At 40.5% G+C, this 25401-nt stretch overlaps 1 protein-coding gene across 1 annotated transcript; it reads left to right on the top strand.

Annotated features, from left to right (window-relative positions):
- The first annotated feature begins 613 nt into the window (after nucleotides 1-613).
- On the top strand, nucleotides 614-22031 carry LOC142741718 (keratin, type II cytoskeletal cochleal-like). The gene is made up of 11 exons (XM_075851060.1): nucleotides 614-641; nucleotides 1226-1297; nucleotides 18564-19198; nucleotides 19389-19609; nucleotides 19786-19846; nucleotides 19978-20073; nucleotides 20281-20445; nucleotides 20820-20945; nucleotides 21076-21296; nucleotides 21557-21591; nucleotides 21679-22031. Exons 1-11 carry the CDS (start codon nucleotides 614-616, stop codon nucleotides 22029-22031), a joined length of 2013 nt encoding a protein of 670 aa, XP_075707175.1.
- Nucleotides 22032-25401: the final 3370 nt, after the last annotated feature.

The raw sequence follows: 25401 nt of genomic DNA, 5'->3' as shown, positions 1-25401 counted from the left end.
TTGTGTATGTTCATGTTATACTGTGTGATTACCACTGTATCTAATCCTCCTACACTGTGCATTCGCTCAAAAAATGGTGGCACACAGTGTAGGAGGTTTGAACATTCAGCCGGCTCCTTTCTCCTGGCACTAGCCAGGATAAAGGAGGTGGCATTGTGTGAGCACACTAGAGCGTGTGTGTCTACACCAAATTTTCAGCATAAAGCAATGAGGTTGCTTTACCACATTGCAATGCTGCAATTTTGGGAATTGCTCCCTATAGTGACCAGCACATGGAAATGTTATAAATTAGAATCTAATTTATAATATTTCCTGACTTGTGAAAAAATTAAAAAAATTAGAACAATGTGTAATCATTTATATACTAACAGTTTAAGAAAAATATATATATTTTTTTTCTAGCGACACATTCCCTTTAAGGGGTTAAATATTATTGTAGTCACAATTAAACGCTCAGCACTTAATTGTATGGATCCAGATCAAAAGGGGTCGGGATATAGATAAGTTCTCCCTATTAACCAAACATCCTGACAGTATCCTTGACTTTTCCCATTGTTTCCTGTTTTATATCAGTAATATGGCCTCCACGATCTCTTTGTGTTAAATTTAGCTCATGACCATCTCTGAATGTGGCACTCAAGGTAAGAAAGGTTGGAGACCACTGCTCTAAGGAATGTTTCCAGCACCATCTGCACCCATACCATGAATCATTCAGGCTATCCAAAGGGCAAAGGGAGTCCTACCCAATATTAGAAATGTTCAGACAAAAAAGTAGCAAATAAAAATATATATCAAGTGCATGAAGGGACAAAATTGCCTAGTTCCTCTTATCAATATAGCCACACCCATATAAAATCATTTTTCTTAGGGTGCTAGAAACCTAGCAAAGGCATACAGTTACCAAATATTAGAAACTTAGTTCCAATACAATTGTGCCATCCATAGTGCTTATGCCATCATTTTAGCCATATGTTAAATCATAACTTCTTTTTTTGTATGCTTGGGTTCTCCTGAAACTAATGGCTCTCTGTGGGGCAATTTGGGTGGCAGTATAAATTAGGGTTTATCTATGCTTTGAGCTTTCTCGGAGACCGAATTGCAACTAATACAGCATACACCTAATCTGACTGTCTCAGTCAGATACAAGCAATTCTTCCCAATATTGCACTGAGGTCACTCTTAGTATGGAAGACCAAATGTTATTGTCCTCTAAATCTTTCATTAGGTTATGCCTCTATTAAATTTGAAACCTTTTCCTGGAATGCCCATAAAAGTACCACGTTGGCACCTAAGCTCAGTAAGTCAAAGTACAAAGGCATCTCTATAAAGGTCAGTAATATATGCAGGAGGATTATTAGAAGGGCGTTGCTCTCAGTAAAATGATTACATTTAAATTGCCATAGGAGGTTTTAGGCAGTTCCTGCATCTCATACATATTTAATTGTGATAGAAACTGCCAATTAATTTTAGATTCAGAAGATTGGGACAGTTTGTGTGATATTACTAATTATATGTATCTACTTTTTAGGCAATACCAGACACCGACTCATTCATACAGAGCTGATGCCAATAGCTTTACTAGAGCAGTCACTCAAGATTCGACAAGGACCTGTCAACTGGTGACATACAAACAGCAAAGCCATGGCCCATGTGCAGGAGGCTGAACTGTGGAACACCAAATCCTGTACTGGTCCATACTACATAGCTGCTCTGTTGGGTACTGTCTGTAGCTTCATACAAACAGCATTCAATGGTACATGCCAAGAGCAGGCCTCGGTATGAAATCAAAGAGTAACCGAGATATAGTGAGGCCCTATTTACCTCTATGGTTGTCCTATTACAGCTCTATACAAAATGAAGCCATAATACGGCCATGTACATCAAAACTCGAACCATGGAGTGTCTACAAGTCCATTATATGAACCTTTAGGGACTCCATGTGTCATCATACAGGGTCCATGCACGTGTCAATGCTGTGTGCATGGACCCTTAAGGTAAATTAATTGATATATGTGCATTTAAACTAAATATAAGCTTCTACTGAGATGTGGGGTATATAATGGTTGCTACGTTATACTTACCTCTTCATGGCATCCCCTGGTTCCTGGCCAGCTCCATGTACCTTCCTCTATCAGGTCTGCTTGCGGCCTCCATTGCTGCCGATCTTTGTCTGCACTTCTTAGTGTGTACGCTGACCCATGCAATTTTAAAGGGCCAGCGTGTGCCTAATCTGTTACCCAACTTTCCCTGGGTATAGAGGGATCTCCCTCTCTGTTACATTTTGCCGGAACAATTAGGTTCATCCTAGAGAGTCTAGTGATTCCCTGCTTTATACTTAATTGGATTTCCTGTGATTAACCTCTGCTTGTACCTTTGACTATCCTTGCCTGCCGCCTGCCCTGACATGTTGCTTCTGACCCGCGACAAAACTCTGCCGCCTTACCCTGACCTTTTGCTCAACCAACCGGGAGTGACCGTTGGCCGCCTGCCCTGATCTTTGCTATACCTGACCATGCATACTGACGATTTAGTACTGCACCTGTTTACGTTGGTCGTCACCAAGGACTACTCTGGGAGCAGCGACCTGGGCTTCCCAAGCAGCAAAGTCCAGATACCTGTATCGGGGTTAAAGGGTGAATACCTGGGGTCCCCTTAGACACCACAGTTATGATAATTTTTAGTTTTATGCTAATTTGTACTTAATGCCCAACTGGGTGTTTTTTAACTTTTCACCAAGTGGGTTTTTTAAAGAAAAGTGTATGACGCTGACCAATCAGCGTCATATAACTTCTCTTCATTCATGCCCAACTTGTTTCATAGCACAGCGTGATCTCGCGAGATCATGCTGTGACGGGACTTCCTCCCATAGGTCCTTCTCCGGAGCGACGGAAGAGTCGACAGACATCGCCTCCAGCCGTGCCAGGACGTTTATCCGAATCTGCAGTGGCTGGAAGCGATGTCTGTTCAATCTTCCATGGCTCCAGTGAAGGACCTGTGGGAGGAAGTCTCATCACAGAGTGATCTCTCGACATCATGCTGTGCTGTGAAACAAGCTGGGCATGAATGAAGATAGGTCAGCGTCATACACTTTTCTTTAAAACACCCACTTTGTGAAAAGTAAAAGAAAGCCCAGTTGGGCATTAAGTACAAATTAGGATAAAATGACCTGAGATAGCTGTCGGCCAAACATGTATGATTATCGCATAGAGGGGCATAAGCAGATACCATAGACCTCTTGAACCAATTATCTCACAGGGATGCAAGGAATTGGGTATGTTGAAATGCAATATATCCCTGTTTCCCCTAACAATAGATGTCTGGGGCAGCAGGACTGCACCTATATACATTATCTTGTTGATGGGTACATTAATAACCTAATGTCTATTGCCAGCTTGATCTGCCAATGGAGCATCAGGATAAATACCCTCCCTGGCTAAACTGGAGGGCATTAGAGCATTAAGACTGTAGGTTTGTCACTTGGACCTGTTACAACCTTTTTAGATGATGGCATACACCGTCCATAAAAGTTTTGGCTGACCACATTGATCACTTTGTTTTAACTTGAATAATTTTTAAGGTTAGTTTAAAATTGTGAAAATTAGCATAACATAAAGAACGGCGGGAGTTGAGCCCCGGGCATAAGAGGAGGCTACATGACCTTGGCAAAAAAGGAAAGGGAGGAGCTAGAACACGAGGTGGACAGGCGGCGCTCTGGTTTGAGCGCTAGCCTGTCCAGAAGCACAGGAAGGAACAGTTGTCCCACCCTCCCTCCCTATTTGTTGTTTTTGGGGGGTTATGTTCTAGGGGTCCGGGTTGTTAGGCAGGTGTCATGGCAGCGTATGGCGGGTTTTGGGGGATCATTGGAGTTGGTTAAAATTGGTGGGGGAGGGATTCATACTGGTGATGGTCCCTCCCAGATTATACATGGTGGGGGATCTGGCTTATATGGGCTCCTGCTGGGTGGGGTCCCGGGGAGCAAAATAGAAATGCTTTAGCCATCTGTGGTTCACATGGTGCCCCTGAGCCTGTTGCAGGACGGCTGGGGGTAAATAATACAGATATGGGCAGAATGGCGCCAGATCCTTCTTATTAGCTCCAAGGACCTTCCCAATTTTCCGTATGGAGGGGTATGGTTTTCACGTGAACGATGTTTGGATGGGGTTTGCGTGGAAAGGTTATTAAGTTATGGTTATTTATTTGGTATTTTTGTTGATGGTATTTATTAATGCGTTGTTTTTCTGTTTTGTTAATAAAATGGCTGCTGTGGCCAATTCATTCCAGCTCTAAGTCTCAGTTTCATCATTGGGTGGAAGAAAGGTAAAGGGGTAGCTTAAAGGAGTTGGGAATGTCACACGCAGTTATTGCTTTAAGGGGTTACAAAACCGTTCTCTGTTTATCCTACGGTCAAGTACAATTCAAATATATTTGTAATACAGTGCCATATAGAGGCACCATACAGCTGCACACGAAGTGCATGTGGCCTCATATCAGAGTGATTGGCCGTTCTGACCAATGATTATCCCAATTTTGTGAGGAACATAACATTACATGGCTATGATGGTGGTTTTTAATCCCATATACATTTCAGTATTGGCTGCGACACTTAAAAATGTCTGCGACTGAAAATCATTTCCATTCATCTAAATAGGGCTTACAGAAAACCAAGGACCGGCTGCAAAAATATCCCCATTCAAATGCATGAAACTGATTCTTCAGTCTGAGAAATTTCTGCAACAAATCTGCAATGTGTACTAAGGGCCTGTTCACATCTGTGTCTGTGTTTCCGTTGTTCTACTCTGTCAAAAGAGCCGAACAATGAAAATACCATTGGCGCCCAACGATTCCAACATGGTGTCTGTGATTTTACAGGAAACAATAGTGCAGCATGCTGTGCTATTGTTTCCAGTATTTTCGTCCAGATCCTAATGGAGCCTCCAGCGCAGATGTGAACCGGTCCTTGCCCTTAGGCCAAGATCACACACACAGTTTTGGTGTAGTTATTGGCCAAACACAGGAGTGGACTCAAAAGAAAGGAGATTCCCTTTGGATCTACTTTTGGCCAAAAACTGGTCAAAACTGTGTGTGTGATCCTGGCCTAAAAGTTTAGTGAACTAACGGAAAATATACAGAAAATAAATGTATAGTTTAGCTCTACAGTGGTCCCTGGTTACTAAATCCTCCTGTAGTACAGTATATGGAAGATGTTGTGCTGTATGGGCGGTTCCTTCATTGGTTCCATATGTCCTTTTAATAAATGGGAGATTAAATTAAATCTCATCCAATTTCATGGTAAAGAAAAAATAGCCAACATCCCAGGAGATCTAACCTTTATTTAAAGACTCAACACATCCTACAATGGTTTGCATTCTCCCCCTACCCGCATTCTCTCCCTTTTTTTTAGTTTTACAGAAGCTCTAAGAAGGTTAGAGTAAGGAGAATGGTGTAGAAGGATAAAGTCTCAATTTTACCATTAGCCCACATGTGGTCCGTTTACTCGTGGCAGATTGCTGCCACGATCACAAGCAGCGAAAAAAATCCAATGCATATGGTCAGATCTGCAGTAAATCCACTGCGATATCCATGTCCGAACACATCATCATGTTATTTTTTCATTTATATTTCCAGTTATTAAATAAATAAAAAAAGAATGAGGTCACATAGTGACTAATTCATTAAGGAAACTTTATTGGAGAAAACTTTTGAAATTTTACAAGCTAACAAAAAGATGGTTCTGTATAATTAAAGAGAAAATTACACATCTTCACCCAATAAAGCTGTTTATTATCTTATTTAAAGTTTATGGTTTTGGGAAATACATAGAATAAAAACATGTTATGTACCATACCGTTCTGTTTTAAAATGTAAAAAAAAAAAGTATAATTAAAGGGGAACTCCAGAAGGAATGCAGTTTCCAGTCATAATTAATAACTAAAAAGCCACTATCTGTCACATTTAGTAGCCGTCCTGAAAATAATATCTCTGTTTCTGGGTCTAAAAAAGCTTATATCTTTATACGCCAGTCTTAAGCTGAAGTGCGCTGGAGTACAATGTGCCAAATTTATCTACATGTGCATGCCTCTTAATAAGTTTGGGGCGTCTTTGGCTGTCTGTGCGCCAGAAAATGAAATCTACGCCTGCTATGAGCAGACGTAAATTTGTGCCATATTTTCTGCCTATTTCTGGTGTAAGTGATGGTAAATCTGTCAGTCTGCGAGATGCTCTGCCCCTCCCGCTAAACCTTGGCCACTTTGCTCGTCACTTTTAAAAGGAGTAAGAGGTGTGAAAGGTCATAAATTATAGCGCAATTATGGCATTTGCCATAATTTGCGACTTTTCTACACCATAAAATTGGCGTAAAGCCTTAGACAGATTTCCTCATATGTGTATACTTAAAGAGGCTCTGTCACCAGATTTTGCAACCCTTATCTGCTTTTGCAGCAGATAGGCGCTGCAATGTAGATAACAGTAACGTTTTTTATTTTTTAAAAACGAGCATTTTTGACCAAGTTATGACCATTTTTGTAGTTATGCAAATGAGGCTTGCAAAAGTCCAAGTGGGTGTGTTTAAAAGTAAAAGTCCAAGTGGGCGTGTATTATGTGCGTACATCGGGGCGTTTTTAATACTTTTACTAGCTGGGCGTTCTGATGAGAAGTATCATCCACTTCTCTTCAGAACGCCCAGCTTCTGCCAGATCACGCTGTGACGTCACTCACAGGTCCTGCATCGTGTCAGACGAGCGAGGACACCGGCACCAGAGGCTTCAGTTGATTCTGCAGCAGCATCGGCGTTAGCAGGTAAGTCGATGTAGCTACTTACCTGCAAACGCTGATGCTGCTGCAGAATCAACTGTAGCCTCTTGTGCCGATGTGTCCTCGCTCGTCTGACACGATGCAGGACCTGTGAGTGACGTCACAGCGTGATCTGGCAGAAGCTGGGCGTTCTGAAGAGAAGTGGATGATACTTCTCATCAGAACGCCCAGCTAGTAAAAGTATTAAAAACGCCCCGATGTACGCACATAATACACGCCCACTTGGACTTTTACTTTTAAACACACCCACTTGGACTTTTGCAAGCCTCATTTGCATAACTACAAAAATGGTCATAACTTGGCCAAAAATGCTCGTTTTTTAAAAATAAAAGCGTTACTGTAATCTACATTGCAGCGCCTATCTGCTTCAATAGCAGATAGGGGTTGCAAAATCTGGTGACAGAGCCTCTTTAAGGGCTCTCCTCCCTCTCACAGCTTTGCCACTCAACCAATCATTGTAAATCAAACATTTCATTTCTTTTTTGCAGACATGTTCTGTTTGGTGAGAAAACAACATGTGACATCTAACAGATGCCATGTAACATGACTGCATCATTTTCCTGTGTCCTGCTGTCTTTAACGGTCAATCAAATGACATCACTTCCTGTCTCAGTGACCACAGATTTCTATCTCCTAACAGGCCCGAGTGTTGTGGTCACAGACAATAATTTAAATAGGGGTCTGGTAGAGAACAGTTCAGGGAGGATTCAACCATGAAGCCAAAAGCAATTATGGAAGATGGCAGGAGGAATTTGGGAGGAAGCATGTGTGAACGAGGGGATGGACTAGAGATAAGCATATAATGTGCATGAAGCTAGGGTTTTTGTTACATTGGAAAAGTTAATATTAGGTTTTATGCCTGATGTTAAGGGACTGTGCTTGACCAACTGTATACATAGAGATCGATGACACAATGCATGATCCCTAAATTTTAAGCTCAGTGATAGGATGTATATTACAAATATTTTTTTTTTTTATAGAATAGAATAGCATATAAATAGAATAATATATTAACGTAATAATACGGGGCCATAGGGAGGCACCAAGCACCGGCACATGGGTTCCATATGACTCCATGCTTAAGAGCCATAGGGACACTGGGTACCCCCATACATGCTCCGCCATGTGCTTCAGGCCTTAGGCCCATTTTTTGGCGCTGATTTTGACGTGTAACCGTGTCGCAATCAGCGCCAAAAAATTGCTGAAATCGCCTCCCCTTGATTTCAACGGGAGGCAGATGCGTCTTTTTTCGGGTGGATTGTAGCCGCTCCCGTCGCGAAATAAAAAGCGGCATTTTCTTTTTTGCCGTGATTTCGCCTCTGACCTCCCATTTTGCCCGTGGTCCCCAATGTCTGCGGCCAAAAAATGCTGTGAAAATCGCAGCAGAAAAGCACAGGCAAGTCAAAATCTGCAAAAAAAAACTCTGTGTGAACTAGGCCTTAGTGAAGGTTTTACACCATAACAGCAGATATATTTTTATTTTTTGTTAGGTGTTGCCTACAGTATAGATGGCTTCCCTATATCTTGATATTGTAAGCCTCTTATAACATATATTTATGAATAATTAATTTAATTGATTTTTAATTTGGTGATCAAATTATTATTTACTGTACTTGGATAAAAGATGCCGTCATATATAATTTATGCTGAATAAACAATCAATCACACTGTGTATCTAATCCCTAAATCAAATACATTCTGGCGGTTACCTAGCATGGAGAGTAAATATATATGAATTTAAACCACTGTCATTAGTATATCCGAGAATTTTATTTCCCGAATGTTTCCTTTAGCCCCTAAAAGACACAGCCGATTTTGGCGTTGAGGACGCAGGGGAACTTTTTTGTTTTGCCTCACTGTTTTCCGCAGTAACTTTTTTTTATATTTCCATTTACATAGGTATATGGGGGGGGCTTGTTTTTTTTGTGTGGCAAGCTGTATTATTTTAGAATATATATATCTTAGCATTTTAATATTTCTAATAAAAAATTTGGCAGAGAATGTAAAAAACAACCAACTACAAAAAAAAAAAAAACAATTCCGCCATTGGCCTAAAGGTATAAAAAAGACTAAAAGGGCTAAACGGCTGAGATCATAGATAACAATCACAGCCATCCTCCCTCGGGCCATTACAAGGGCACAGCCGTTGTGCCCACGTCATCGATCTGCTGTACATTTACAGCCCTGGTTACTAGCTACATGCTTCCAGCAGCATAAATGTACAGCACATGCCATTTAGAGGAAGTCTGTAATTTTGAACATGCAGTCCGGTCTTTAGATCTGCAGGAGCTGAGCAGATAGATATATAGTTTTGTGCAGAAACATTCAGGATAAACTATCATTTATTAATTTAAATCCCTGCTCACCGTGGCCTAAAGAGTCCAGTGGGTGGTATCAACCGTTAATTGACAGCCTTCCATGTATGATTGTGAATACAGAAATAGCTGCCAATCACTTTGTGGAGACCACCCATTGGACTCATCATCCCAGAATGAGAAGGGATTTAAATCAATAAATGAAAGGATATCCTGTAACTTTTCACACGCAACTATATTTTTATCTGCTTAGCTCCTCCTGCTCTATAACATAATGCCCCCAGATCAGATTGCATGTTTGACGTGACAGGTTACCTTTAAACGCTACACCTTTTTTAGTGAAATACATTTATTTAGTGATCAAAATTACCTTTATAATGTACTTGTATTAAAAAAAATTCACAGTTTCACCTCTGCAGCTTCTATGTATCACTTAGAAACTTCAAAAAGCCGTTCAGAGTCTAATCCGTCTGTGAACTGCACTGACGGCTCGACTGACAGTGGCAATTTGGAGCAATTCGGACTCTAGAGTTAAACAGCCAGGAGGTAATTTAATTACCTGCAGCAGCTCTCCCAGTAAAATCAACAGAACAACCATGTCATGTATTCTGTGACTGGTGATGACAGGAGCTATTGCAAAGTGCAGATGGCCACATGACAGCCCCTCTCCGCTCTGTATTCCCAAAATTCTGCTGATGACAACAGGAAATCAGCCAATCGGAAGAGAACATTTGCAAAGCAGTGTTATTAAAATGCAAAAACTTTTTAATTTCAATTTAAAAACAATTTCAAGATGTATAATACTGTTATTTGCGCCTCATAGCAACTGTATCTTTGGTTTAAATTTGACAAACTGCCATAAAAATTTGGACGATATAATTTTTCCATGAATTTTTTGTCCAAAAAAAATCTTTCCTTTTGAATTAAAAACCTTTTATATTGTTACTGGTTTTTATGTAAGCATAATAATGATTTTCAAATAAATATGACAGTAAAATGAGAAAAATTATAGTCTGTAGCTCATTAAACCTGGTTTTACTGCATTATTTTAGTTTATGACTTCTCGGGCACGAGTGTAAAGTAAACTGCAGCATATTAAAAGCCAGAATGTTGTAAAGGTTGACAGTTCCGCAAGGATTTCATTTTATTAGGTACACAGTATAAAGCGTATTAATAAGAGAGTTGTAGCATCAACATAGGAAAGCCGAGGTCTCTCTACCATACGAGAAGAAAGCACTGATAGAAATAATATTTGATAGTTTAAGGTCCTGATTCAGATTTTACAATCGGCGGTAGAGAGTGAATGCGGGTTTTTTTTTCAGTAGTCCAGTTTTGCTCAGCAGCAACTGGCAGGAACTGATTGATCTTTGACAGGATCAACTATCATGTAAGGTGACATGTTTTTGGACAGTCCAAGAAGAACAACAGAGCAGGGTCACGGAGGATGGAGAGTCTTCCCATTACCCATTAAGGCCATCAGCAAAATACTGGCCACTGCATTCTGCTCTTAATGCGTCAAAGACTATTGAAAAACATATTTTAGGACATTTTAAAATTATGATAAAAGAAGCTTTAGTAAACCTTTACAGATGTTGTACTTGTTTTGTTTATTTCCTGTAACTTATATAGTGCCAACATATTACGCAGCGCTGTACAGAGTTCATTGAACTTCAACACACAATATCTAATTTTCCCTATCTCAAACACACATAGGGAATGACAATTAATCCATCAGTATGTGTTTGGAGTGTCAACAGTGCTATCTGCTGAGCCACCTTGCTGCCCTTTGTATTTAGAAAAGTACAGTCCAGTTAGTTATGGTCAGGTTCAGCTCTGTGCTGCCCTTCTTTTCTATTGCCACACAGACACATTTTATTGCCACAAAACCAGCATGTACCCTTGCTCTTTGTTGAAATTATTAAATATATCAAATATCCTGACACACAGAATAGGCCTGGCTGGCTAGATGGTAAATGCTACAAAATATCCAGATGGCTTGAAGATAATGGTAAAATGGGGTATGTTTTCTAAACCTCATTTATATCTGCTACGCGGAATGGTAGGAACTTACTAATTTTTCCTCTACCATGTAGGACTGGGCACCTACAAGATCTTTACCGCTTTCCCTTTTCGTCTATATTTATGAAGTGAATAACATTAATTATCTTGTTACAATGCCAACTGTCAAGGGGTGAGATATACTAGGCTAAGGCCTGGTGCACCTGGTCTGATCCACAAAAGAGCTACTGTTGCACAAATTGCTGAAAAGATTATGTTGGCTATGATAGAAAAGGTGTGAGAACACACAGTGCATTACAGCTTGCTTTGTTCTTGGCTGCGTTAACGCAGACTGGTCAGCGTGCCTATACTTACCCTGTCCACCTCCGAAAGCGACTGCCATGGGAACGCGAGCATCATAACTGGCCAACGGAACAATGGAAGAAGGTGACCTGGTCTGATGAGTCACATATTCTTTTACATCATCTGGATGGCCAGGTGCACTATAGGAAGAATGCAAGCCGGTAGAGGCATTCTGATACTCTGGGCAATGTTGTGCTGGGAAATCTTGTATCCTGTCAATAATGTGGATGTTACTATGACACGTACCACCTACTTAACATTGTTGCAAATCAAGAACACCCCTTAATGGCAATTGTAATCCCTAATGCCAGTGCCCTCTTTCAGCAGGATCATGTGCTCTGCCACACTGCAAAAAAAGTTTCAGGAATGGTTTGTGGAAAATGACAAAGAGTTCAAGGTGTTGAGTTGACCTCCAAATTCCACAGATCTCAAGCCGATTGAGCATTTGTGGGATGTGCTGGAAAACCAAGTCCAATTCATGGAGGTACGAGCTCGCAACTTACAGGACTTAAACAATCTACTGCTTACATTTTGGTGCCAGATACCAAAGGACACTTTCAGAGGTCTTGTGGAATCCATGCCTCGAGATGTCAGAGCTTTTTGGCAGCACATGTGGGACCTACACAATATTAGGCAGGAGGTTTTAATATTAGAGCTGAATGGTGTGTCAGGGAAGAGCTGCTACTTTGATAAAATCTTCAGTCTCCAACAAGACTATAGTGAGAGCTATCCTTTCTTCCTAAATCCAGTCATTTCTTGTTTTGTAGGTATATATTGTATTTGCTATAGTTTGGGCTCCCCTTGGGTAACAGCTGATGTAGCTACAAAACGAACGATTTTTTTCCAAATCCTTCAAATTTTTTTATCTACAGTACCACAGTTAGGGCAGTGTTTTGTTCAACGGCATCATGGTCTCAATTGTCCAAAGTAAATGCACAAAGGATTGAAGATAAATTATAAAAGTATTGTTTATCATTGGATAATTGATGAAATGATATAGTTTATAGATAAAAATAATAATGATCATTTATTGAATTGTAACATGTTAATGGGGTTGTCCAGGCCCGGAGGTGTTTTTTATACTGATGGCCTCCAGGCGCAGGAAGCTATGCATGGTGAGTGCAGGAAGTCGAAGCCATCTGCTTCCGGCACGACCACAGCATAGCTTCAGGCGCCTGGAACAACTGATCGGTATCATATACTGATGATCTATCCCTATGAAAAACAGCCCCGAGCCTGGACAACCCCTTTTAATTGTCATCTTCTGTCCTCTTCTACTGTACTGCATTAGTAGTTAAATCACATTTACGGACCAAATCATAGTATCTTCAATAGTTGTAATGGTATAAACATCCATCTTATTTCTGTAATAATTTGGGTTTCTCTACGGGAAAATGTAAAAAGAACCTAAATAATTGCTTAACTTTTGCGCTTTTACCAACATAATATATAAACTCATTGATACAGTGCGGCAGAGCGGGATGGGCATTGTATCAGTGTAGGCCTCTTGGTTTCGTGTTTCTGGCTAAGGCCTCATGCACACGACCGTATTTTTGTCCACCCGTAAATACTGGCGCAAATACGGGTCCTTGGTCACACGTATTCGACCTGTATTGCACCAGTATTTACGGACCCGTGCCCGTAAATACGGGTCCGGTGTCACCCGTATTCCACCCGTATTTACGGGCATGTTTTTGGCTGCAAAATTGCACTGCACTAATCGGCAGTCCTTCTCTCTATCAGTGCAGGATAGAGAGAAGGGACAGCCCTTTCCGTAATAAAAGTAAAATAAATTCATACTTACCCGGCCGTTGTCTTGGTGACGCATCCCTCTCTTGACATCCAGTCCGACCTCCCTGGATGACGCGGCAGTCCATGTGACCGCTGCAGCCAGTGATTGGCCTTTGATTGGCTGCAGCGGTCACATGGGCTGTAACGTCATCCCAGGAGGCCGGACTGGAGAAAGAAGCAGGGAGTTCTGGGTAAGTATGAACGTCTTTTTTTTTTTTTACAGCTTTATCTATATTGTGATCGGTAGCCACTGTTCAGGGTGCTGAAACAGTTACTGCCAATCGTTTAACTCTTTCAGCACCCTGGACAGTGACTATTTACTGACGTCGCCTAGCAACGCTCCCGTAATTACGGGTGCACACACGTAGTCACCCGTAATTACGGGAGCCCCATAGACTTCTATGGGCTACCCGTGCCGTAATTATGGCCTGAAATAGGACATGTTCTATCTTTTTCAACGGCACGGGCACCTTCCCGTAAGCATACGGGGATGTACCCATGGCCAATAGAAGTCTATAGGCCCGTAATTACGAGCCGTAATTACGGCCCGTAATTACGGGAGTTTTTACGGTCGTGTGCATGGGGCCTAACTTCCAGTCCCATGTGCTTAGGCTTGGTGATTCAGTAGTAAATACCATTCCAGGGGATAGTAACAGTAGTGCAGTCTCCAGTAGTCAGTGGCATATACAGTCCTTGTGAGCCAATGGCATTGACAGTGCTCATTTGCTTATTTTATTTTTGGTCAGTCTTCCTCCGTTGGTCAGTGGTTCTTTCTGCCTTGTGCTTTGCTAATACTCTTAAGTATTACGCGAGCAGATATTTCTATTAGCGATCGCCGATACGATCACTGTACACATCCTAATAGCGATTACATACACCCATATACAGAAAAATAATCTGAATAGAATAATTATTATGAACTCATTCATTGTTTTGTTCCTTGATCGAACGTTATTCACTGCATTCACATCTATAATGTTAGATGATAATTGGTAGGCTGCGCCTCTCTAATAGTTTCACTTGTCATCAGTCAATCAAACTTGATGATGTTTACCTACCCCAATGTCATAACGACAAATGACAATTTTTATATTCGCATAAATTACTTGCCACATGATCAATGACCATTGTATCGCTGATGGGTTATTCGCATAACCTAATTACATTAAGCAATTTTTGTGCTCACTCGCCTAAATCTGACCGATCAACTGATTGTGTAAATAGGACTTTCAAAATTTGCTTTTCTACTTAGAATGGGTTCAAAAACAGAAGGAAAGAGTAGAGATTTTGTGTAATACACTCTGGCTATGTGCCTCTATCTTAACATGCATACACTCCACCCATGCTGGTATATTCAAAGTAACTGGCACAATAGCTGGCACAAAATAAAAAACCTTTTTATTAACGTAGATTATTACAGTTGCTTAAAGCTCCACTTAAAACCTATACATTCAAGGTGACTGCAGTAAACCCACCTTGTTGCTCTCAAATTGGCCCAGGAAGCTGTTTTCTTTGAGGGCCTTCACATTGGAGAGCGGAGATAATAAGAGTTCATCAGTGTAAAGGAGTAAAGAAAAATAAATTATATTTTGACTATGACTATAAGAGTAACATGAGATATTTTTTTGCAAAAAATTGGAACCGATTCCCGCATGAGAATCTATTCCTGATGCCAGGTTTACTTTAGAAAACTTGTGGCTCAGTAACAAAGATGGCATAAAGCATATGTTCATCCTAAGGAGGGTGTGATTGGGACCCCCTCTATTAGCCACAAGAGCCATTGTCATGTAATACTACATTTCCCCAATAGTGGTCACTGCATGTGAAATGAGCAATCACCCACAGTTTTCCTGGCAATATCACCAGGGGTTTCAGCTGCCGGACCTGAGGTGATTAACTGATTACCCACCATTCCTCTTAATGAGAAGGGGTTGTCAAAATGGGAAAACTTATTTAAAGGGGTATTCTGGTAACAGCAAGTTACCCCCTATCCGTAGGATAGGGGGTAACTTGCTGATCAGTGGGTGTCTGACAGCAGGGACCCACACCGTTTACGAGAACGGGGGTCCCGTACCCCCAATTTGAACAGAGCGGCAGGTCGCTCATGCGCAGTGCGCTCCATTCATTCTCTGAGGCAAGGCCGGAAATAGCTGAACACTGTACTTGGCTATCTACAGCGCTCCTATAGAGAATGAATGAAGAGGCAGTGAGCATGAGCGACCTGCAGCTCCGTTCAAATTGGGGGGACCCCGTTCTCGAAAACGGTGGGGGTCCCAGCTGTTGGACACCCACCGATCAGCAAGTTACCACCTATCCTACGGATAAGGGGTAACTTGTTGTAAATATTTGCTTGTCTAGTGACACTAGTGAATGCACTGTGTAAGTATTGCATTTGCAATATAAAAAAATCATGTAATAATGCTTTTAGTGGTCCCTACTTATACACATGCGATATGTAATAGTTTGTTTTATTGGCATTTGTCCCACTGAAACTACTTTTATTTTTCTTTTGATAGATTGCTCATCTCAGCAAAAAATACCTTTAAATATTCTCCTCTGAGCATTTTAGCTGTCGGTTCTCAGGAGATTTTCTAATGAGGTTTCACAATACCTCTCAAATTTTAATAAATGCTAATAGGATCAAGCTAGGGAACATCATTATGTCTAATTAATCAGATTTTCGTAAGACCTGTCTGTTTTGAAAAATTGCCAGGTTTAATTAAAAGAAGACAGGGTACAACCCCCCAAAAATTAAAGGATAGATTACCAATGACTCAATCAGACATGTCATATAAGTGTGATCAGTGAGGGTCCTGCTACTAAAATTGCAGTCTAGCAGGGGCCATGCATACACAATTATGGTCTATATTGGTTGAGTGGTAATTTAGTAAATTCCTTAAGAGAACCCAAGAGCTAAAATGTCACTCAGAGTATGGCATAGAAGGACGGTGTTGTACCTTGATGTTTGTCTACACTAGTTGATTATTAGCTGTCGATGTTGTGATATCCTACTGGTGAAGCAAGTTGTTGCTGCTTATAGTCTGTTTCATTATATAAGATTGATATGTCATAAACGTTATAAGCTGGAAAACCACATCCAGATCTTGTCTAAACTGGCCATTCCATGTGTATACATATATTGGACAGTACTAATGCCTCTTGGTGCAGCAGGCTGTATAGATCTATGCACAATATAAAAGTCAAGCATCTGTATTGTGAGATAGGTCTGTATAGCATTATTACATCACTGTGTTTTTAGCATATTAAAGAGGATTTCTAGCCGATAAAAATTGATAGCCTATCCTCAGGATAGGCCATCAATAGCTCATGGGTCGGGGTCCAACTCCCGGGACCCCCGCCGATCAGCTGTTTTGAAGGGGCCACAGCAGTTGTACGAGCGCTGCTTCTCCTTCATTTCTTTTTGCTCACTGTAAATGTTTGACACACACTTAGTGGCAATTCACAAGTATTGCAGCTTTTTCCCCAAGAAGAAATGAAGGGGAAGCAGCGCTCGTACGAGCGCTGCTGCCCCTTTAAAATAGCTGATCGGCGGGGGTCCCGGGAGTCGGACCCCGACCCATAAGCTATTGATGGCCTTTTTATTGTCTGGAAAACCCCTTTAAGCCATTGTGCCTCCATGCTGCTATTCTCCTTTGTTGCATCAGGGCCTTCAAAACGTAAGGGTCCTGTTGAAATTCTTATCTTATGCTGCATTTTTCCACTTATTACTGGCCAAATCAGAACATAAAGAGCAATCAATACTCACGTCTTATCTATAGGTTTTAGCACTGTTGATCAAAGCACAAACACAAGTAATATGGTTTGTACAGGAAGAGCTTGGCCTGTGGACAGGAATATATAACTGAATATGTCTATCTATCTGATTACAATAATATTTGATCATAATAACAAATGAATAGTATGAACAGAATGGTTCCCAATGTCAGTGCTACCATGGACTGCCCTACTTGGTATTTATTTTTAGGGGTATTAATTAATAAGATTACTTCTGGTTAGCATTCTTATGGGTCACATGGATACCTCTGAATAGTATGTTTCAGGCTATTCGAATAGGGCAATCGCTCCTACTAACTTATAAAAAATTATGAACAATCCTGTAAACAGAGCGGAATACTTTTGAATGTCTTCCAACACATGACATGCCAGAAGATGTTTAAAGATGGACCATCACTTGTCATTGGTGAGGTTCTATGAGCCGAGACCCCCAACAACTACTGGAATAAAGACAGAAGGGCCAGGTTTTAGTTTGCCCCTCTATGCCATTTCCATGACTTTTGGGCCAATTCCTTACCCCCGTGTTTGCTGACAATGCAATGGGAAATCTTGCATATATTCTAACCACCCACCAGCAAAGGGGATGGGCTAGCCAGGATTGGGCTTCTCTCCCAAAGGGCCCCATAGCATCTTCATGGTCTGTCTTTATAGTACATTTGCCCTTACGCTCTACTGCCCCCTTGTCATAACTTTGAGAATTGCATATCTATGCATTTTGTAAGACATAATTGTTTATTACTAATTATTGCAATTCATGGGGTTGTAGGCGCGCAAGCTTTGGTGCTTAGCAGAACTCAGAGTATCACAACAAAAGATAACATAGCTATTCAAATAAATTATATATATTGCCATTCCATTCCAACTAGATTTTGTCTTGTTCATTTTTTGATTCATTTAGTTTAATACAAGTAAATGCATGTAAGTAAGAACTAATTTCATTATGGTAGACATATAAGATTAATGCCCAGTGTTACATAAACAATCTGGCTAATCAACAATAATCTTATAAGTATGTGCGTGTCCTATATACAGGTGTCTTCTTTTAATAATTTAGCTCTATTGTATGTTAAAATCAGACATAAAATGATAATGTACCCTAATGATCGTGGGAACGTTGCAATGAAACCCTTGAGGCTTATTCCTTCAATTTAGTATATTAGAAGAAAATAGAACACAATTTATATACGGTGACTTTGAAATAATTCTTGATATCAGTGCTCTCATAGTTAGACAGAGAGAAATAGATTACTGAGATTGAGCAGTGCAAGCAAAGCAATATTTCCCATAGGTGTGATCAGTTTAGCAGATTGATGGGTGGTTGCCAGCTTTGCCAAACCCACTATTGCATTAAACTGGTCTCTTGACACCCATGCAACCAAGCCCAACTTTTCAAACAGATAAAAAGGGAGACTGCTGTCTCTCAGTGCAAAGGGGCCCTCACTCCTTCACCTTATCTGTTCTTTTTTGTTCCCTTTCAACTTCATTTTTCAGAATCCATTATGGCTGCTTATATACAAAAGCAAGGAGGTGGTGGTGGAAGCAGGAGCTTTAGTACCTGCTCAGTTGGTGGTGGAAGATCAGGTGGCAATCGTAATTCTGGTTTTGGATCAAGAAGTCTATTGAGCCTTGGTGGAAATAAGAGAATTTCAATTAGTGCAAGCAGCGTTCGAGTTGGAGGAGGCTATGGTGGTGGTGCAGGAGGAATGGGTGGCGGTGCAGGAGGAATGGGTGGCGGTGCAGGAGGAATGGGTGGCGGTGCAGTAGGATTCGGTGGCGGTGCAGGAGGATACGGTGGCGGTGCAGGAGGATACGGTGGCGGTGCAGGAGGATTCGGTGCCAGTGCAGCAGGATTCGGTGGAGGCCAAGGAGGATATGGTGGAGGCCAAGGAGGATTTGGTGGTGGACAAGGCGGATTTGGTGGTGGACAAGGAGGATTTGGTGGTGGACAAGGAGGTGATCCTGGTTTTCCTGTTTGCCCACCTGGTGGAATCCAGGAAGTCACCATCAACCAAAGCCTTTTGCAACCACTTAATGTGGAAATAGATCCAACAATTCAAAAAGTAAAAACTGAAGAAAGGGAACAAATCAAAGCCCTCAACAACAAGTTTGCAACTTTTATTGACAAGGTAAGACTTAAGAAAATGACAAAAGTTAAATTTAACTCAATTTAACTTTATTTTATGACCTCTATAAGTGTATGTGGGCATTCATTTTAGACAGTGCTTTGAATTAAAATTTTGCATAGCTATTTACTTAGATTTTTTTACATTAATCATGGTCTTAGAGTATAAGGATGCCTTTTGATTTTATTTCTAGGTTCGATTCTTGGAACAGCAAAACCAAGTACTAGAAACAAAATGGCGTCTCTTACAAGAACAAGGCTCAAAGGGTGGTTCCAAAAAACCCGGCCTAGAACCTCTGTTTGAAGCTTTTATTAGCAATCTGAAGAAACATCTTGACAGTATAACAAGTGAGCGAAGCCGTCTAGAGAATGAACTGAAGACCATGCAAGAAATGGTGGAAGACTTCAAGAAAAAGTATGATGGGATTGTAATTTTTAATTGTAGTTATTATATGAATTAATCTGCCAAGAACTTCTGGGCATTAACTAAAAAAATGGTATTGTTTTTGTAAATTATACAATGTACCTTTATTGTATATGTCATATATAATAAGAATTATCCATATTTAATTTTGTGTATATTTTCTATAGATATGAAGATGAAATTAATAAGCGTACTGCAGCAGAAAATGACTTTGTCGTGCTTAAGAAGGTGAGTTGTATTTAAGTAAGCTAAATCCCATTGATCATTTTACTTGATATGTTTAAGAAAACCAAGCTACAAAGACTGAAGATGTGGTGATTGAATTATATATGAATGAATCTACTATTCTTCCCTTACAGGATGTTGATGCTGCATACATGAACAAGGTGGATTTGGAGTGCAAGGTGGATGGACTGACAGAAGAACTGAACTTCCTTAGAACTCTATATGATGCTGTAAGTCTTCTTGTTATATTCCAATGGACACCATGAAATGTTCTTGTAAAACAACAATACTTGTGCCTAAATTTGGCTAAATATATATCTTAATTCTATGTAATTTTAATTAAATAATTTAATATAATGGAATGAATATAAACTTTTTGATTTTAGCTTTAAACTTTAGCTTATGAATGTATGAATGATGCTTTGTGTGGTTTGTAGGAGCTCTCAACCACACAAGGAGGATCTGGTGACACCTCTGTTATTCTGTCTATGGATAATAACCGTGACTTGAACCTGAACGACCTTATCGGTGAGATTAAGAATCAATATGAACAGATTGCACAGAGAAGCAGATCTGAAGCAGAAGCATTATACGACAACAAGGTTAGTATCATCCACCTGCTAATGTATGTAAATCAAAACCTTTATCAACACATATAATTAGACCCCACCCTCTACTCATTGTAGATATTTTGCCAATGCAAGTCGAAACCTAGACAATGTATTATGAAATATTCTATGGAATACATATAATTTATCATGTGCAAATAGGAAATTAATATTCATTCCCATCATTAATATTATTTTTTACAGAAACTCTCATTATGTAACATCTCAGTATTTTACGCAATGAAGATCAATACCTATGCATTCGATAAAATACCTTTTTCATTTATTATATTTATAAAAGTACAATTAACATGTGATCTACTTTGTGTTCATGTTACCAATACTGAGTTTTTCTCTTTGCATATTAGTACAAGCAGCTGCAAGCGACCGCCGGACAGCAAGGTGATAGCCTGAAGAACACAAAGAGTGAAATGTCAGAACTGAACCGTTTGATACAGAGGCTGAGGTCTGAGATTGAAAGTATCAAGAAGCAGGTAGGCCTAGCCTTGATTTATTAAATTTTTTTTCCCTAATATTGAAGACTTGACACCTGGAGTTACAATTAAGGAGTTTCCTTTGGGAATCAAGAACATAATAAAACTTTTTCATTGTCTCGATCAACAGATTGTAGCTACCCAGGCCTCCATTGCTGAAGCTGAGGACCGTGGTGAACTTGCTTTGAAAGATGCCAGGGATAAGCTGGCTGAACTTGAAGCTGCATTGCAGAAGGCCAAGGAAGACCTGGCCCGTCAACTGCGTGACTACCAGGAGCTCATGAATGTGAAACTTACTCTTGATGTTGAAATTGCCACCTACAGAACCATGCTGGAAGGAGAAGAGGATAGGTCAGTTTTATGTGATACATATGTCTGTGAAATATTAATATATGTTTGTCACTTTGGTTTCTGTCTACCTGATGGACCAAGGTCTAGAACATCATGCTTAGATTCCTTAATATTTTTCAGAGATATTTTATTTCCTTTAAAGACCTTCAAATTGCATGTAATCCATGTTATCAGCCAGCCAAGATCTCAACTAGTTTAGTATCAACAATCATTTACAAATTCACTGAAAATTAAACCTCTACATGTTTTTGTGTTTTCAGAATGTCTGGACAAATAGTCAACAATGTCAGCATCTGTAAGTACAGCTCACTATTAAGGAAATGTATTTATTAAGTGACAGTAATGTATGAAAATAACTAATGATTCTATTCCCTAAATCTAGCTGTTGTCGGTGGAGGTTCCACAAGCCTCTCTGGAGGAGCTGGAGGATTTGGTGCTGGTGGAGGAGGAGGATATGGTGCTGCTGGAGGAGCAGGATATGGTGCTGCTGGAGGAAGTGGATATGGAGTAGGTGGAGGAAGTGGATATGGAGTAGGTGGAGGAAGTGGATATGGAGTAGGTGGAGGAAGTGGATATGGTGTTGGAGGAGGTTCCGGAGGTGGAATGTCATATGGAGGAGGCAGCAGTGGTCAATATGGTGCCTCTCAAGGAAGCAGCAATTACAGCCGTTCTGGAACCAGAAGCACAGTGGCGGTGTCAAAAACATCATCAACCTCAATGAAAACAACATATTAACATGTTCCCTTTCCTAAGCACTAGTCACCACCCTTCAACTCTAAACTTCACTATACTTTTGTTAATCTGCTCAAATACAAGAAGCTTCACTAGTATGTTCGGTTGTATCATCCTGGCTCATACCTTGTTTGTTCTTATGGATACAATTGACTATTATGTAGGTATACATTCCATACTTCCCTTTAAAATCTTAGATAAGTCATATACATCAGTTGAATTGCTAAATATATTCTCAGGCATTTGGGAAGTTCACACCACTGTATTTGTCAAAACAAAAGATCAAGACCATATCATTTAAAAGGGTGACGTGTCCTTTATATTCCCTGTGTATGAATGTAATTGCACTCCTGTGTATCCCTGTAACATACCTAGGTGAGTTTGTTTGAGACTTCTGAGCTAGGTCATGGCTGATGCCAGTCCTGTAAGTTCCTGCTTTCTTATGTAAGTCACGGATCCTGGGTGTTTGTTGTATATAAAATTCTGTTTAATGCATTACTGGATCTTTCAGCTCCAGGCTGGCATGTCTTGTCTTTTCTTTATATCTTCAATAAACTGCATGTGGATCTAAAGTGGATTGTAGTGTGTGCTTTTTTTCTAGCATGATGGATTTTCTAGATATCATATATTACTTTTCACCATCATACAATGCAATATAGTTACAGATTATTACAGTTTTGTTTAGCCTACTACCAAAGTAAAATTCAAATTCACGCCATTTGTTCGATCCATCAGCCATAAATATTATGCAAAAATAAATCAGTTAAAAAAATACAATTAAGTAGTTATCCCAACCTTAAAAAGTTTATTATTATTACTATTAGTAGTATAAGTAGAATTATTATTTGTATTATTTATTTTAAAGTGACACTAATTCCAGGGCACTATACATATGAAATACAGAAAGGTTTAAAGTACATAACACAAGACAATAAAAACAACAAGCATAATAGACATGTGCTTAATAAGTGACAGACTGGCAAAGAAAAAAAAAAAAAGAGGACTTGCAATCTAAAAGGGAAGAGGGAAGGAGACAGCAGGTACAGTGAAGGAAATAAGTATTTGATCCCTTGATTTTGTAAGTTTGCCCACTGTCAAAGACATGAACAGTCTAGAATTTTTAGGCTAGGTTAATTTTACCAGTGAGAGATAGATTTTATTAAAAAAAAAAAAACAGAAAATCACATAGTCAAAATTATATATATTTATTTGCATTGTGCACAGAGAAATAAGTATTTGATCCCCTACCAACCATTAAGAGTTAAGCCTCCTCCAGACCAGTTACACGCTCCAAATCAACTTGGTGCCTGCATTAAAGACAGCTGTCTTAAATGGTCACCTGTATAAAAGACTCCTGTCCACAGACTCAATTAATCAGTCTGACTCTAACCTCTACAACATGGGCAAGACCAAAGAGCTTTCTAAGGATGTCAGGGACAAGATCATAGACCTGCACAAGGCTGGAATGGGCTACAAAACCATAAGTAAGACGCTGGGTGAGAAGGAGACAACTGTTGGTGCAATAGTAAGAAAATGGAAGACATACAAAATGACTGTCAATCGACATCGATCTGGGGCTCCATGCAAAATCTCACCTCGTGGGGTATCCTTTATCCTGAGGAAGGTGAGAGCTCAGCCGAAAACTACACGGGGGGAACTTGTTAATGATCTCAAGGCAGCTGGGACCACAGTCACCAAGAAAACCATTGGTAACACATTACGCCGTAATGGATTAAAATCCTGCAGTGCCCGCAAGGTCCCCCTGCTCAAGAAGGCACATGTACAGGCCTGTCTGAAGTTTGCAAATGAACATCTGGATGATTCTGAGAGTGATTGGGAGAAGGTGCTGTGGTCAGATGAGACTAAAATTGAGCTCTTTGGCATTAACTCAACTCGCCGTGTTTGGAGGAAAAGAAATGCTGCCTATGACCCAATGAACACCGTCCCAACTGTCAAGCATGGAGGTGGAAACATTATGTTTTGGGGGTGTTTCTCTGCTAAGGGCACAGGACTACTTCACCGCATCAATGGGAGAATGGATGGAGCTAAGTACCATCAAATCCTGAGTGACAACCTCCTTCCCTCCACCAGGACATTAAAAATGGCTCGTGGCTGGGTCTTCCAGCACGATAATGACCCGAAACATACAGCCAAGGCAACAAAGGAGTGGCTCAAAAAGAAGCACATTAAGGTCATGGAGTGGCCTAGCCAGTCTCCAGACCTTAATCCCATCGAAAACTTATGGAGGGAGCTGAAGATCCGAGTTGCCAAGCGACAGCCTCGAAATCTTAATGATTTACAGATGATCTGCAAAGAGGAGTGAGCCAAAATTCCATCTAACATGTGTGCAAACCTCATCATCAACTACAAAAAACGTCTGACTGCTGTGCTTGCCAACAAGGGTTTTGCCACCAAGTATTAAGTCTTGTTTGCCAAAGGGATCAAATACTTATTTCTCTGTGCACAATGCAAATACATATATATAATTTTGACAATGTGATTTTCTGCTTTTTTTTTTAATATAATCTATCTCTCACTGGTAAAATTAACCTAGCCTAAAAATTTTAGACTGTTCATGTCTTTGACAGTGGGCAAACTTACAAAATCAGCAAGGGATCAAATACTTATTTCCTTCACTGTAGCTGTTTATCTGGTAGTGTAGTGGTGTCAGGGTTATTGCAGGTTGTAAGCGCAATGTCCTATTTTATCTCCAACTCAGTCCTCATGCCCACTTCAGTGTTTTTCTTCAGGGTGCTAGCCGTTTTTTCTGATGGCTAGCACCCTGACCCATTCATTTCAATGGGGCCATGCACACTTCAGTTTTTTTGACGGTCCCGTTGCTCCGTTCCGATCCAAAGTAGAGCATGTCCTACTTTGGTCCGAGATTCCGTGACCGTGAGGCCCATGCAAATCAATGAGACCGTCAAAAAAACTGAAGGCCACACGGAAGGCATCAGTGTGCCGTCCGTGTGTGACGCAGCCGTTGCCTAGCAATGGCCAGGCGGGCAGAAATACATTACAAATATATTACACTAATCGGCAGCCACTTGTCTCTATCAATCACCGATAGAGAAAAGAGGCTACTGATAAAAAATAAAATAAAAATCAGTTCATACGTACCCTGTCGTTGTCTTGGTGACGAGTCCCTCTTCTTCCTCCAGTCTGACCTTCCTATATGACGCGACAGCCTGTGATTGGCTGCAGAGGCTGCTGCAGCCTGTGATTGGCTACAGAGGCGGTCACATGGGATGAAGCGTCATCCCTGGAGGCCGGCCTTCTGATGTCATCCTGATGTGAGTGACCGCCACTACAGCCTGTGATTGGCTGCAGCGGTGACATGGATGAAATGTTATCCCTGGAGGCCGGACAAAGG

The sequence above is a fragment of the Rhinoderma darwinii genome, chromosome 2 (genome assembly GCF_050947455.1).
Source record: "Rhinoderma darwinii isolate aRhiDar2 chromosome 2, aRhiDar2.hap1, whole genome shotgun sequence".
NCBI lineage: Eukaryota > Metazoa > Chordata > Amphibia > Anura > Rhinodermatidae > Rhinoderma > Rhinoderma darwinii.
Note: the sequence above shows the minus strand (reverse complement) of the source record. Positions and strands in the feature narration are given on the sequence as shown.